The sequence below is a fragment of the Pristiophorus japonicus genome, unplaced genomic scaffold (genome assembly GCF_044704955.1).
Source record: "Pristiophorus japonicus isolate sPriJap1 unplaced genomic scaffold, sPriJap1.hap1 HAP1_SCAFFOLD_964, whole genome shotgun sequence".
NCBI lineage: Eukaryota > Metazoa > Chordata > Chondrichthyes > Pristiophoridae > Pristiophorus > Pristiophorus japonicus.
Genome location: NW_027254893.1, coordinates 90,829 through 104,589, shown reverse-complemented (window position 1 = coordinate 104,589; position 13,761 = coordinate 90,829). Strand labels below are relative to the sequence as shown.

The 13,761-nt window shown below is 57.4% G+C and overlaps 1 protein-coding gene across 1 annotated transcript in view; it reads right to left on the bottom strand.

Moving 5' to 3' along the window:
- LOC139258409 (chromodomain-helicase-DNA-binding protein 7-like) overlaps window positions 1-13,761 on the bottom strand; it is a 73,122-nt gene that overhangs the window by 8,314 nt on the left and 51,047 nt on the right. The window contains 6 exon segments of the mRNA XM_070874762.1: window positions 3,025-3,144; window positions 3,866-4,060; window positions 5,118-5,549; window positions 7,041-7,301; window positions 7,543-7,706; window positions 13,386-13,747. Of these exon segments, the coding sequence (XP_070730863.1) occupies window positions 3,025-3,144; window positions 3,866-4,060; window positions 5,118-5,549; window positions 7,041-7,301; window positions 7,543-7,706; window positions 13,386-13,747 (1,534 nt within the window).

Genomic DNA, 13,761 nt, shown 5'->3' with positions numbered 1-13,761 from the left:
TTTTTGACTTTGTAACTAGTAGAGTGGACAAGGGAGAACCAGTGGATGTGGTGTATTTGGACTTTCAAAAGGCTTTTGACAAAGTCCCACACAAGAGATTGGTGTGCAAAATTAAAGCACATGGTATTGGGGGTAATGTACTGACGTGGATAGAGAACTGGTTGGCAGACAGGAAGCAGAGAGTCGGGATAAACGGGTCCTTTTCAGAATGGCAGGCAGAGACTAGTGGGCTACCACAGGGCTTAGTGCTGGGACCTCAGCTATTAACAATATACATTAATGATTTAGACGAAGGAATTGAGTGTAATATCTCCAAGTTTGCAGATGACACTAAGCTGGGTGGCAGTGTGAGCTGTGAGGAGGATGCTAAGAGGCTGCAGGGTGACTTGGACAGGTTAGGTGAGTGGGCAAATACATGGCAGGTGCAGTATAATGTGGATAAATGTGAGGTTATCCACTTTGGGGCAAAAACATGAAGGCAGAGTATCTGAATGACAGCAGATTAGGAAAAGGGGAGGTGCAACGAGACCTGGGTGTCATGGTTCATCAGTCATTGAAAGTTGGCATGTAGGTACAGCAGGCGGTGAAGAAGGCAAATGGTATGTTGGTCTTCATAGCGAGGGGATTTGAGTATAGGAGCAGGGAGGTCTTACTGCAGTTGTACAGGGCCTTGGTGAGGCCTCACCTGTAATATTGTGTTCAGTTTTGGTCTCCTAATCTGAGGAAGGACATTCTTGCTATTGAGGGAGTGCAGCGAAGGTTCACCAGACTGATTCCCGGGATGGCAGGACTGACATATGAGGTGAGACAATATATTAACGACTTGGAGGAATGGACTGAGTGTAATGTAGCCAAGTTTGCTGACGATACAAAGATGGGAGGAAAAGCAATGTGTGAGGAGTACACAGAAAATCTGCAAAAGGACATAGACAGGCTAAGTGAGTGGGCAAAAATTTGGCAGATGGAGAATAATGTTGCAAAGTGTGAGGTCATGCACATTGGCAGGAAAAAAATCAAAGAGCAAGTTATTATTTAAATGGAGAAAGATTGCAAAGTGCTGCAGTGCAGCGGGACCTGGGGGTTACTTGTGCATGAAACACAAAAGGTTAGTCTGCAGGTACAGCAAGTGATCAGGAAGGCCAGTGGTATCTTGGCCTTTATTGCAAAGGGGATGGAGTATAAAAGCAGGGAAGTCTTGCTCCAGTTATACATGGTATTGGTGAGGCCACACCTGGAGTACTGCGTGCAGTTTTGGTTTCCATATTTATGAAAGGATATACTTGCTTTGGAGACAGTTCAGAGAAGGTTCACTCGGTTGATTCCGGAGATGAAGGGGTTGACTTATGAGGAAAGGTTGAGCAGGTTGGGCCTCTACTCATTGGAATTCAGAAGAATGAGAGGTGATCTTATCGAAACGTATCAGATTATGAGGGGGCTCGACAAGGTGGATGCAGAGAGGATGTTTCCACTGATGGGGGAGACTAGAATGAGGGGGCACGATCTTAGAATAAGGGACAGCCCATTTAAAACTGAGATGAGGAGAAATTTCTTCTCTCAGAGGGTTGTAAATCTGTGGAATTCTCTGCCCCAGAGAGCTGTGGAAGCTGGGATAGTAAATAAATTTAAGACAGAAAGAGACAGTTCCTTAAACGATAAGGGGAGCGGGCGGGGAAGTGGAACTGAGTCTATGATCAGATCAGCCATGATCGTATTAAATGGTGGAGCAGGCTCGAGGGGCCGTATAGCCGACTCTTGTTCTTATCGCTCAAAAATCTGTCTATCTCCGCCTTAAATACATTCAATAACCCAGCCTCCACAGATCTCTGGGGCACAGATCTGGGATCCAGTCTGCACTACCCCGTCGAGCCCCCTCAGAATCTTACGTTTCTTACAAATCTTAAACTCAATTCCTTCATCTAAATCATTAATGTAATATCTACAAGTTTGCAGATGACACTAAACTGGGTGGCAGTGTGAGCTGTGAGGAGGATGCTAAGAGGCTGCAGGGTGACTTGGACAGGTTAGGTGAGTGGGCAAATGCATGGCAGATGCAGTATAATGTGGATAAATGTGAGATTATCCACTTTGGTGGCAAAACATGAAGGTAGATTATCTGAATGGCGGCAGATTAGGAAAAGGGGAGGTGCAACGAGAGCTGGGTGTCATGGTACATCAGTCATTGAAAGTTGGCATGCAGGTACAGCAGGCGGTGAAGAAGGCAAATGGTATGTTGACCTTCATAGCGAGAGGATTTGAGTATAGGAGCAGGGAGGTCTTACTGCAGTTGTACAGGGCCTTGGTGAGGCCTCACCTGAAATATTGTGTTCAGTTTTGGTCTCCTAATCTGAGGAAGGACATTCTTGCTATTGAGGGAGTGCAGCGAAGGTTCACCAGACTGATTCCCGGGATGGCGGGACTGACATATGAAGAAAGACTGGATCGACTTGGCTTATATTCACTGGAATTTAGATGAATGAGAGGGGATCTCATAGAAACATAAAATTCTGACGGGACTAGACAGGTTAGAGGCAGGGAGAATGTTCCCGATGTTGGGGAAGTCCAGAACCAGGGGTCACAGTCTAAGGATAAGGGGTAAGCCATTTAGGACCGAGATGCGGAGGAACTTCTTCATCCAGAGAGTGGTGAACCTGTGGAATTCTCTACCACAGAAAGTTGTTGATACCAGTTCGTTGGATATATTCAAGAGGGAGTTAGATGAGTTAGATATGGCCCTTACGGCTAAAGGGATCAAGGGGTATGGAGAGAAAGCAGGAAAGGGGTACTGAGGTGAATGATCAGCCATGATCTGATTGAATGGTGGTGCAGGCTCGAAGGGCCGAATGGCCTACTCCTGCACCTGTTTTCTATGTTTCAATAAGATCACCTCTCATTCTTCTAAACTCCAATGAGTACAGGTCCATTCTGATCCCGAGGTGGTGGGAGTCTCAGTGCAGTGAAATCGCCCCCCCCCCCCCCGCAGGATAGCTCGGTCTGTGAAACCCCCCGCCCAGGTGCTGGACTCACCTTCTTCCCATTGCGTCTGTTGATGACGGGAACTCGCTCGTCACCGGTCAGCGCATTGATGTCCAGTTTGTGGGGGTTTCTGCACCGGTGACGCTTCTGTTTTGGCCGGTCCTCGATGAACTGAAAACACAACCATGGCCCATGTTCAGTCCTCAGTCCCTGCTGCGGTTATTCGCCACCCCTCTCCACTCATCGGGGCGACAGGTTCCACGGACACCACACGGTGGGCGTCAGCTGGAATTTCAACCCAGCCGGGAGTCCCAGCCTCCCCTCCCCTCCATCCACCAAAACCAGGGGGGAAACCTGATGCCCAATTATAATCGCAACTCCCCCACTGGGTCTCATTTTCTCTCCTTCCCTCCCTCCTGCTCTCGACTCGCCCACACTCCCTCTCCCTCGACGCTCGCTCCCTCGCCCTCCCCCTCCCTCCCTCGCTCCCCCTCCCTCCCTCGCCCTCCCTCCCTCCCTCGCTCTCCCCCTCCCTCCCTCGCTCCCCCTCCCTCCCTCGCTCGCTCCCCCTCCCTCCCTCCCTCGCTCGCTCCCCCTCCCTCCCTCCCTCGCTCGCTCCCCCTCCCTCCCTCCCTCGCTCCCCCTCCCCCCCTCCCTCCCTCGCTCCCCCTCCCCCCCTCGCTCCCCCTCCCCCCCTCCCTCCCTCGCTCCCCCTCCCCCGCTCCCCCTCGCTCCCCCTCCCTCCCTCGCATGTTCACCTCACCCATCCCACCCCCGCGCCCCCACACTCGCCCCCCCCCCCTCTCCCTCGCCACCCCCCCCTCCCCCTCTCCTTCGTTCCCCCCCCCCCCCACCTCTCCTTTGCCGGCCCCCTCCACAGGCTCCGGCTCACCGCCAGGCAGCTGGGATCCACGCTGAAGTCAGGATGCTCCTTCAGCCACTCGTCGAGCTCCCTGCGCCGTGGAGCCTCCTCTCCTGCCAGCACCGTGCCGTCCACTTTGCTGACCACGGGGATCCGTGTCTCCATATCCGTCTCCGGCCGCCGCGGCTGTGCCTCCTCCAAGCTTTTGTCCGTCTCGCCATTGGCCTTTATTCGTGCGGAGAAAACGTGCAAAGCCGCGTCACCGTGAAGCAAATCACAACGTGCATTTATATCGCGCCTGTAAGGTAGTGAAACACCCCCAACAGTCACAGGATACACCGAGCCGCACAGAGAAATAAGGGCAGGTGAGCAAAAGCTCGGGTCTTAGGGGGCGGGGGAGGGAGGAGGACTCCCAGGGACATGGGGGGGGGGGGTAGTGGTCGGGGAGGGGGGGGAAAGGGGACTCCCGGGGGCAGGGGAGGGGACTCCCGGGGGGGGGGGGGGGGGGGAGGGGGGAAAAGGGGAGGGGGAGGGGGGAAAAAGGGACTCCCGGGGGCAGGGAAGGGGACTCCCGGGGGGCGGGGTAGGGGACTCCCGGGGGGCGGGGTAGGGGAGGGGGGGGAAGGGGACTCCCGGGGGCAGGGAAGGGGACTCCCGGGGGGCGGGGTAGGGGAGGGGGGGGAAGGGGACTCCCGGGGGGCGGGGTAGGGGACTCCCGGGGGGCGGGGTAGGGGAGGGGGGGGAAGGGGACTCCCGGGGGCAGGGAAGGGGACTCCCGGGGGGCGGGGTAGGGGACTCCCGGGGGGCGGGGTAGGGGAGGGGGGGGAAGGGGACTCCCGGGGGGCGGGGTAGGGGAGGGGGGGGGGAAGGGGAAGGGGAGGGGGGGGGGAAGGGGACTCCCGGGGGCAGGGAAGGGGACTCCCGGGGGCAGGGAAGGGGACTCCCGGGGGCAGGGAAGGGGACTCCCGGGGGCAGGGAAGGGGACTCCCGGGGGCAGGGAAGGGGACTCCCGGGGGGCGGGGTAGGGGACTCCCGGGGGGCAGGGAAGAGGACTCCCGGGGGCAGGGAAGAGGACTCCCGGGGGCAGGGAAGAGGACTCCCGGGGGCAGGGAAGAGGACTCCCGGGGGCAGGGAAGGGGAGGGGGGGGAAGGGGACTCCCGGGGGGGAGGGGAGGGGGCAGAGGTCGGAGAACGCCCAGGGACGGGGGAAGGGAGAAAGCGCCCAGCGTTAGGGCCAAGGCCCCCGCGTCAGTGACCCCACCCCTCTCCCCGCGGTACTCACAGCACACAGGCCTTTATTCTGGGCCGACAGAAGCAGCTCCGTGCCCTCCACGTTCTTCCGCCGGCCCCTCCTCTTCTTGGCCAGAGCCTGGCCATCGGCCAGCTGCCCGTTGACCGAGTGCCTCCACAGGGGGCTGGTGCCAGCGCTGAGCACCGCGTCCAGTTGACAGCGCACGGTGTGGGGGTTGGGGCTGGTCCGCTCCCGCTCGGGGGCCAGCTTGAGGGGGAAGCCGCGGTCCAGCAGGGCGGAGGGGGTGAGGGGGGTGGGCCGGGGGGCGGTGTCGGCCCCCGTCTCCTGCCCGCTGTCGGAGGCCGACTGCGCGTCCCGCAGGCTGCTCATGTACTGCCGCAGGCGGGCACGCTCCGCCTCCATCTCCAGCTTCTTCCGTCGTTTCCGCCGCTGCTTGTGGAATGTCAGCTTCAGGCCGTCCTCCTGCGGGGGGGAGGGGGAAGGGGGTGAAGAGAGAAGGAGGGGGGAAGGGGGGGGAAGAGAGAAGGAGGGGGGGAGGGGGGGGGAAGAGAGTAGGAGGGGGGAAGGGGGGGGGAAGAGAGAAGGAGGGGGGGAGGGGGGGGAAGAGAGAAGGAGGGGGGGAGGGGGAAGAGAGAAGGAGGGGGGAGGGGGAAGAGAGAAGGAGGGGGGGAGGGGGAAGAGAGAAGGAGGGGGGGAAGGGGAAGAGAGAAGGAGGGGGGGAAGGGGAAGAGAAAAGGAGGGAAGGAGGGGAAAGAGAGAAGGAGGAGGGGAGGGGGAAGAGAGAAGGAGGGGGGGAGGGGGAAGAGAGAAGGAGGGGGGGAGGGGGAAGAGAAAAGGAGGGAAGGAGGGGGAAGAGAGAAGGAGGGGGGAGGGGGAAGAGAGAAGGAGGGGGGAGGGGGAAGAGAGAAGGAGGAGGGGAGGGGGAAGAGAGAAGGAGGGGGGAGGGGGAAGAGAGAAGGAGGGGGGGAGGGGGAAGAGAGAAGGAGGGGGGGAGGGGGAAGAGAGAAGGAGGGGGGAGGGGGAAGAGAGAAGGAGGGGGGGAGGGGGAAGAGAGAAGGAGGGGGGGAGGGGGAAGAGAGAAGGAGGGGGGGAGAGAAGGAAGGGGGGGGTAGAGAGGGAAGGGGGGTGGAGAGAATGGGGGGGGGATGGAGAGAAGGGGGGGGGAAGAGAAGGAGGGGGGATGGAGAGAAGGAGGGGGGGGGGTAGAGAGGGAAGGGGGAGAATGGAGGGGGAAGAACGGTGAAGAGCAGGGAAAGGGGGGAATGGGGAGGAGAGGGGAAAAAGGATTTACAAACAGGCAGAAACCGATCGCTCCCACAGCGCGGCACTGAGGGCCCGTTCGCCCCCCCCCCCCCACCCCCGACGTCCGGTGGAGCCCTGTGTCCCCCGGCCCAGTTTGGGCGGGACCTTCGACCCCGAGAACCGTCACGCGGCCAATCCCGCACGCGGATGGAGCCACTGCTCGGCGATCCGGAACCCTGGCCGGTTCACCTCGCTCCCCGCAAAGTCGGGGACCGGGACGCGACGCACCGAGTCCCCACTTTAGACACCCCTCGCTCCCCCCCCCCCCCCTTCGCTCTTGCCCCCCCCACCACAACACCGTTTTGGAGAAATGTTTACACCCCGAGCTCGGGCTGATGGGACAAGGGCGTGGCGGGAGCGAGGGACTGACGGCAAGCTGCGTTTCAAAGGGAACGGGACAAGGATTCGGACAGGGGGAACACGGAGGTCCAAGGGAAGGGGCAGTGAGACGGGGTTTACGGTGCGGAGCTCCCAGCAACTGCAGATTCATTTGTAGTCTGCCTGGGAACACAATTAGCAAATAGCTGGGGGGTGGATGGGAGACGGCAGTTCCGTGGGGCAGAATGGGGAGGGGGGGGGGGGGAGGAGATCCGGGGGCGGGGAGGGGAGGGAACGATGGGAGACGACAAGCCACGCGCTGTGTGTACGTACATTGTTAATTTTGACCGTGAACTCCTTCTCGTGAATATGTTTCTTCACCTTGGTGAACTGGGCAGAGGCCGAATCTTCATCGATGGTGAGGCTCGCGGGGGTCAGCACCGGGGAGTCCCCGGGGCTGTCCATCAACGTGGGGGTGCAGGGAGCGACCCCCACGACACCACTGGACTCGCACTGCACGCGTCTCAGCACCGGCCAAGTGCCACTCAACACCGCCTGGCACACACAGTCAATCCGGTTGATCAGCACCCGGTCCTGCGGGGAACCAGAGGGAGGTTAGAGAACCGTGGGGGGAGCGAGAGAGGGAGAGAGGGAGAGAGGGAGAGAGGGAGAGAGGGAGAGAGGGAGAGAGGGAGAGAGGGAGAGAGGGAGAGAGGGAGAGAGGGAGAGAGGGAGAGAGGGAGAGAGGGAGGGAAAGCACGCGCGTGCGCGAGAGAGAGAGAGGAGCGACACAGACGGTGAACCGGGGCACAGGGACTGTCCCAGCCGCTCCTACCTTGGGCCAGTCGGCAGACGGTAACCGGTGCTTGTTCGGGAGGAAATCGCCAAGGCCGGCTTCCAAATCCTCGTTCAGGAATCCGTCCTGCGTCTCGTCCCGAGAAGTGTTCAGCGAGATCATACTCTCCTCATCGTAGGTCTTCGAATGTGATGCAGCTTCCGCTGGAACAGAGGAAGATGTTTGAAGAGGGAGGAGGAGGAGGCGCATTCAGCCCCTCGAGCCTGTTACACAGGAACAGGAGGAGGCCCATTCAGCCCCTCGAGCCTGTTACACAGGAACAGGAGGAGGCCCATTCAGCCCCTCGAGCCTGTTACACAGGAACAGGAGGAGGCCCATTCAGCCCCTCGAGCCTGTTACACAGGAACAGGAGGAGGCCCATTCAGCCCCTCGAGCCTGTTACACAGGAACAGGAGGAGGCCCATTCAGCCCCTCGAGCCTGTTACACAGGAACAGGAGGAGGCCCATTCAGCCCCTCGAGCCTGTTACACAGGAACAGCAGGAGGCCCATTCAGCCCCTCGAGCCCGTTACACAGGAACAGCAGGAGGCCCATTCAGCCCCTCCATTTACCTGCCTTTGCTCCGTATCCCTCGATACCCTTACCCAATTCTATCAATCCCCGTCTCAAAAGCACCAATTGAGCCCCAGCCTCAACAGCTTTTTTGCGGACAGAATCCCAGATTCCCAGCACCCTTTGTGGGAAGAAGTGCTTCCTGACATCACCCCTGAACGGCCGGGCTCGAATGTGACAGCCCCCTTGTTCTGGACTCCCCCTCACCTGAGGAAATAGTTCCTCCCTCTCTCTCCTCTCAAACGCCTTTAAATCAGCTTAAACACCTCGATTAGAACCCCACACTTAACCTTCTACACTCGAGGGAACAGAAGCCGTGTCTGTGAAACCTGTCCTGGTAATTTAACCGTTAGCCCCGGTACCAATCTGCATGGCTCCCCCTCCAAGGCCGACATATCCTTCCTGAGGGGCTGGGCTGGAACTGAACGCAGTGCCTCCCGGGCTCTGTACGGCCGACACATCCCCTCATAACAACATAAGAAATAGGAGCAGGAGTCGGCCATTCGGCCCCTCGAGCCTGCCCCAACATTCAATACCATCATGGTTGATCCGATCATGGACTCAGCTCCACTTCCCTGTTCACTCCCTTATCCTTTAAGAAACTGTATATTTCTGTCTTAAATATATTCAATGACCCAGCCTCCACAGCTCTCTGAGGCAGCGAATTCCACAGATTTACAACCCTCAGAGAGAAGAAATTCCTCCTCTTCTCAGTTTTAAATGGGCGGCCCCTTATTCTAAGACCATGCCCCATAGTTCTAGTCTCCCTCATCAGTGGGAACATCCTCTCTGCATCCATCTTGTCAAGCCCCCTCATAATCTGATACGTTTCGATAAGATCACCTCTCATTCTTCTGAATTCCAATGAGTAGAGGCCCAACCTCCTCAACCTTTCCTCATAAGCCAACCCCCTCATCTCTGGAATCAACCGAGTGAACCTTCTCTGAATTACCTCCGAAGTATATCCTTTCGTAAATACGGAAACCAAAACTGCACGCAGTACTCCAGGTGTGGCCTCACCAATACCCCGTACACTCTGTATTCCAGCCCCCCAGACAAAGGCCAACATTCCAACGTGCCTTTTAAACATAGAAAATAGGTGCAGGAAAATAGGCCCTTTGAGCCTGCACCACCATTCAATATTACCATGGCTGATCATTCCCTCAGTACCCCATTCCTGCTTTCTCTCCATACTCCTTGATCCCTTTAGCCATAAGGGCCACATCTAACTCCCTTTTGAATATATCCAACGAACTGGCCTCAACAACTCTCTGTGGTAGAGAATTCCACAGGTTCACAATTCTCTGGGCGAAGAAGTTTCTCCTCATCTCGGTCCTAAATGGTTTACCCCTTATCCTTAGGCTGTGACCCCTGGTTCTGGACTTCCCCAACATCGGGAACATTCTTCCTGCCTCTAACCTGTCCAATCCCTTCAGAATTGTGTGTGTTTCTATGAGATCCCCTTTCATTTTTCTAAACTCCAGTCAATACAAGCCCAGTCGATCCAGTCTCTCCTCATATGTCAGTCCTGCCATCCCGGGAATCAGTCTGGTGAACCTTCGCTGCACTCCCTCAATAGCAAGAACGCCCTCCCTCAGATTAAGAGACCAAAACTAATACAATATTCCAGGTGAGGCCTCACCAAGGCCCTGTACAATTGTAGCAACACATCCCTGCCCCTGTACTCAAATCCCCTTGCTGTGAAGGCCAACATGCCATTTGCCTTCTTCACCACCTGCTGTACCTGCATGCCAACCTTCAATGACTGATGTACCATGACACCCAGGTCTCGTTGCACCTCCCCTTTTCCTGATTTTTCATGATCTGCTGACTGGCTGTTAGTGATTTCTGTATCTGGACCCTCTGAATCTCTCCGCTCCTCCACAGTTCGTCTCTCATAGAAACATAGAAATTTACAGCGCAGAAGGAGGCCATTCCGGCCCATCGTGTCCGCGCCGGGCCGACAAAGAGCCGCACGGCCCTCGGTCAGCAGCCCTGAAGGTTACATATAAACCCATGAACAATGGCGGAAAGACAAAGAGCACCCAGCCCAACTAGTCCGCCTCACACAACTGCAACACCCCTTATACTGAAACATTCTATACTCCACCCCAACCGGAGCCATGTGATCCCCTGGGAGAGGCAAAAACCAGATTAAAAACCCAGGCCAATTTAGGGAGAAAAAAATCTGGGACAGTTCCTCTTCGACCCATCCCGGCGATCGACACTAGACCAGGAGATCACCCTGTCCGTATTCGATTCCCTGCAGTACTTACCATTATATTTGCGCCTGTCAACAAGTCATCCAGTCTAATCCCAATTACCAGCTCTAGGTCCGATACCCTGCAGGTTACTGCACTTTAAGAGCCCATCCAACCATCTCTTAAAAGTGGTGAGGGTTTCTGCATCCACCACTCTTCCAGGCAGCGAGTTCCAGATCCCCACAACCCTCTGCGTAAAGAAGCCCCCCCTCAAATCCCCTCTAAACCTTCCACCACCCACCTTAAAACTATGCCCCCCTCGTAATAGACCCCTCCACCAATGGAAATAGGCCCTTGCTATCTACGATATCCAGGCCCCTCAAAATTTTGTACACCTCACTGAGGTCTCCTCTCAACCTCCTCTGTTCCAATGGGAACAAACCCAGCCTATCCAATCTGTCCTCATTTAGAAAATACTCCAATCGCCCTTTCTCGGGTGCAATGTGGACGACACCACACTTGCCGGCGTTGAACTGCATCTGCCAGAGTTTGGCCCACTCCCTGAATCTATCGATGTCCCTTTGCTGCCATTTGCACTATTTACTGGGCCTCCTAACTGTATCGTCGGCAAACCTGGATATACGGCTCGCTATTCCTTCACCCAGGTCATTTATAAATACAGGGAAGAGCTGAGGCATCAGTACAGACCCCTGGGGTGGGGGGGCACAATAAGTGACACCCTGCCAAATTCAGTCCTGACCCATTCCCCAAACTCTGTCACCCATCTCCCAACCAACTTACACAAGAACATAAGGGGCAGGAGTCGGCCATTCGGCCCCTCGAGCCTGCTCCGCCATTCAATGGGATCACGGCTGATCTTCAACTTCGTTGCACTTTCCCCATATCCCTCGATTCTCATAATATTCAAAACTCTATCCACCTCGGTCTTGAGTATACTCAAGGACTGGGCCTCCACAGCCCTCTGGGGCAGAGAATTCCAAAGATTCACCACCCTCTGAGTGAAGAAATTCCTCCTCATCTCAGTCCTAAACGGCCGAGCCCTTATCCTGAGACTGTGACCCCCCTGGTTCTAGACTCCCCAGCCCGGGGGGGGAAACACCCTCCCTGCATCTACCCGGTCAAGCTTTAAGAATTTTCTATGTTTCAATCTCTCAACTCTAGAGAATATCAGCCCAGTCTGCTCAATCTCTCCTCATAGGACAATTCCCCCCATCCCAGGATTCAGTCTGGTGAACCTTCGCTGCACTCCCGTTATGGCAAATATATCCATCCTCAGATTAGGAGACCAAAACGGAACACACTATTCCAGGTGCGGTCTCACCAGGGACTGATTATAATTGACGTTTTTACTCTTGTACTCAAATCCCCCTGTAATAAAGGCCAATATACAATTTGCTTTCTTAATTGCTTGCTGTACCTGCAGGTTAACTTTGTGATTTGTGTACAAGGAAACCCAGGTCCCTCTGAACACCAACATTTCACAGAAACATAGAAACTAGGTGCAGGAGTAGGCCATTCGGCCCTTCAAGCCTGCACCACTATTCAATATCATGGCTGATCATGCAACTTCAGTACCCCATTCCTGCTTTCTCTCCATACCCCTTGATCCCTTTAGCCGTAAGGGCCACATCTAACTCCCTCTTGAATATATCCAACGAACTGGCCTCAACAACTCTCTGTGGTAGAGAATTCCACAGGTTCACAATTCTCTGGGTGAAGAAGTTTCTCCTCATCTCGGTCCTAAATGGCTTACCCCTTATCCTTAGACTGTGACCCCTGGTTCTGGACTTCCCCAACACCAGGAACATTCTTCCTGCATCTAACCTGTCCAGTCCCATCAGAATTTTATATGTTTCTATGAGATCCCCTCTCATCCTTCTAAACTCCAGTGTATAAAGGCCCAGTTGATCCAGTCTCTCCTCATATGTCAGTCCCGCCATCCCGGGAATCAGTCTGGTGAACCTTCGCTGCACTCCCTCAATAGCAAGATCGTCCTTCCTCAGATTAGGAGACCAAAACTGAACACAATATTCTGTACAACTGCAGTAAGACCTCCCTGCTCCTATACTCAAATCCCCTCGCTATGAAGGCCAACATACCATTTGCTTTCTTCACCGCCTGCTGTACCTGCATGCCAACTTTCAGTGACTGATGTACCATGACACCCAGGTCTCGTTGCACCTCCCTTTTTCCTGGGGGAGGGGGAGACCCCCAGTTGGCGGGGATTTGGGGGGGGGGGGGGGGGGGAAAGAGACCCGGTCGGTGGGGGGGGGGGGAGAGAGAAGAGACCTGGTTTGTGGGGGATGGGGGAGGGACCCGGTCGGTGGGGATTGGGGGAGGGAGAGACCCCCCGGCCAGTGGGGATTGGGGGGAGGAGACCCGGTCGGCGGGGATTGGGGGAGGGAGAGACCCCCCGGCCAGTGGGGATGGGGGGGGGGGGGGGGGGGGGAAAGGAGAGGAGACCCGGTTGGCGGGGATTGGGGGGGGGGGGGGGGGGGGAAGAGAGAGAGAGATCCAGACGGTGTGTGGGGGGGGGGGGGTAAGAGACCCGGTCGGTGGGGATTGGGGAAGGGAGAGACCCCCAGCCAGTGGGGATTGGGGGGAGGAGACCCGGTCGGTGGGGATTGGGGGGGGGGGGGGGGGGGGAGAGACCCCCAGCCAGTGGGGATTGGGGGGAGGAGACTCGGTCGGTGGGGATTGGGGGGGGGGGAAGAGACCCCCAGCCAGTGGGGATTGGGGGGAGGAGACCCGGTCGGTGGGGATTGGGGGGGGGGAAGAGACCCCCAGCCAGTGGGGATTGGGGGGAGGAGACTCGGTCGGTGGGGATTGGGGGGGGGGGAAGAGACCCCCAGCCAGTGGGGATTGGGGGGAGGAGACCCGGTCGGTGGGGATTGGGGGGGGGGGGGGGGGGGAGACCCCCAGCCAGTGGGGATTGGGGGGAGGAGACCCGGTCGGTGGGGATTGGGGGAGTGGGGGAGGGGAAAGAGAGAGAGAGAGAGATCCAGACGGTGGGGATTGGGGGTCCAAGCGCCATGTGCTGACTACTCACAGCCCGGTTTGTCGTCAGCCTCCTTGTCCTCGTCGCTGTCCTCCGACAGGCTGGGGGAGCAGTCGGGCGAGGAGCTCTTCTCCGATTCCGAGTCGGACTCCTTCTCCCAGTCCTCGGCCGGAGCGGCCCGCTTCTCGAAGAGCGCGCGGGGCTCGAAGTGACTGCGCTGGAGCTGCTGCTGGTGCTGGTGATAATCCCCGGGGCTCGGCTCGCCCCCTCCCGCCCCGTCGGCCGAGGCCCCTCCGTGGGACGGGAAGCCGGCCGAGCACCCGAAAGCCGCCGCCCCCCCCGGGCCGGGGCTGGGCGGGCCCTGGCGGGTCACGGGCGAGGCGGGCTGGTAGTGGGGCAGCAGCGGGGTGGAGCTGCGGGAGCCGCC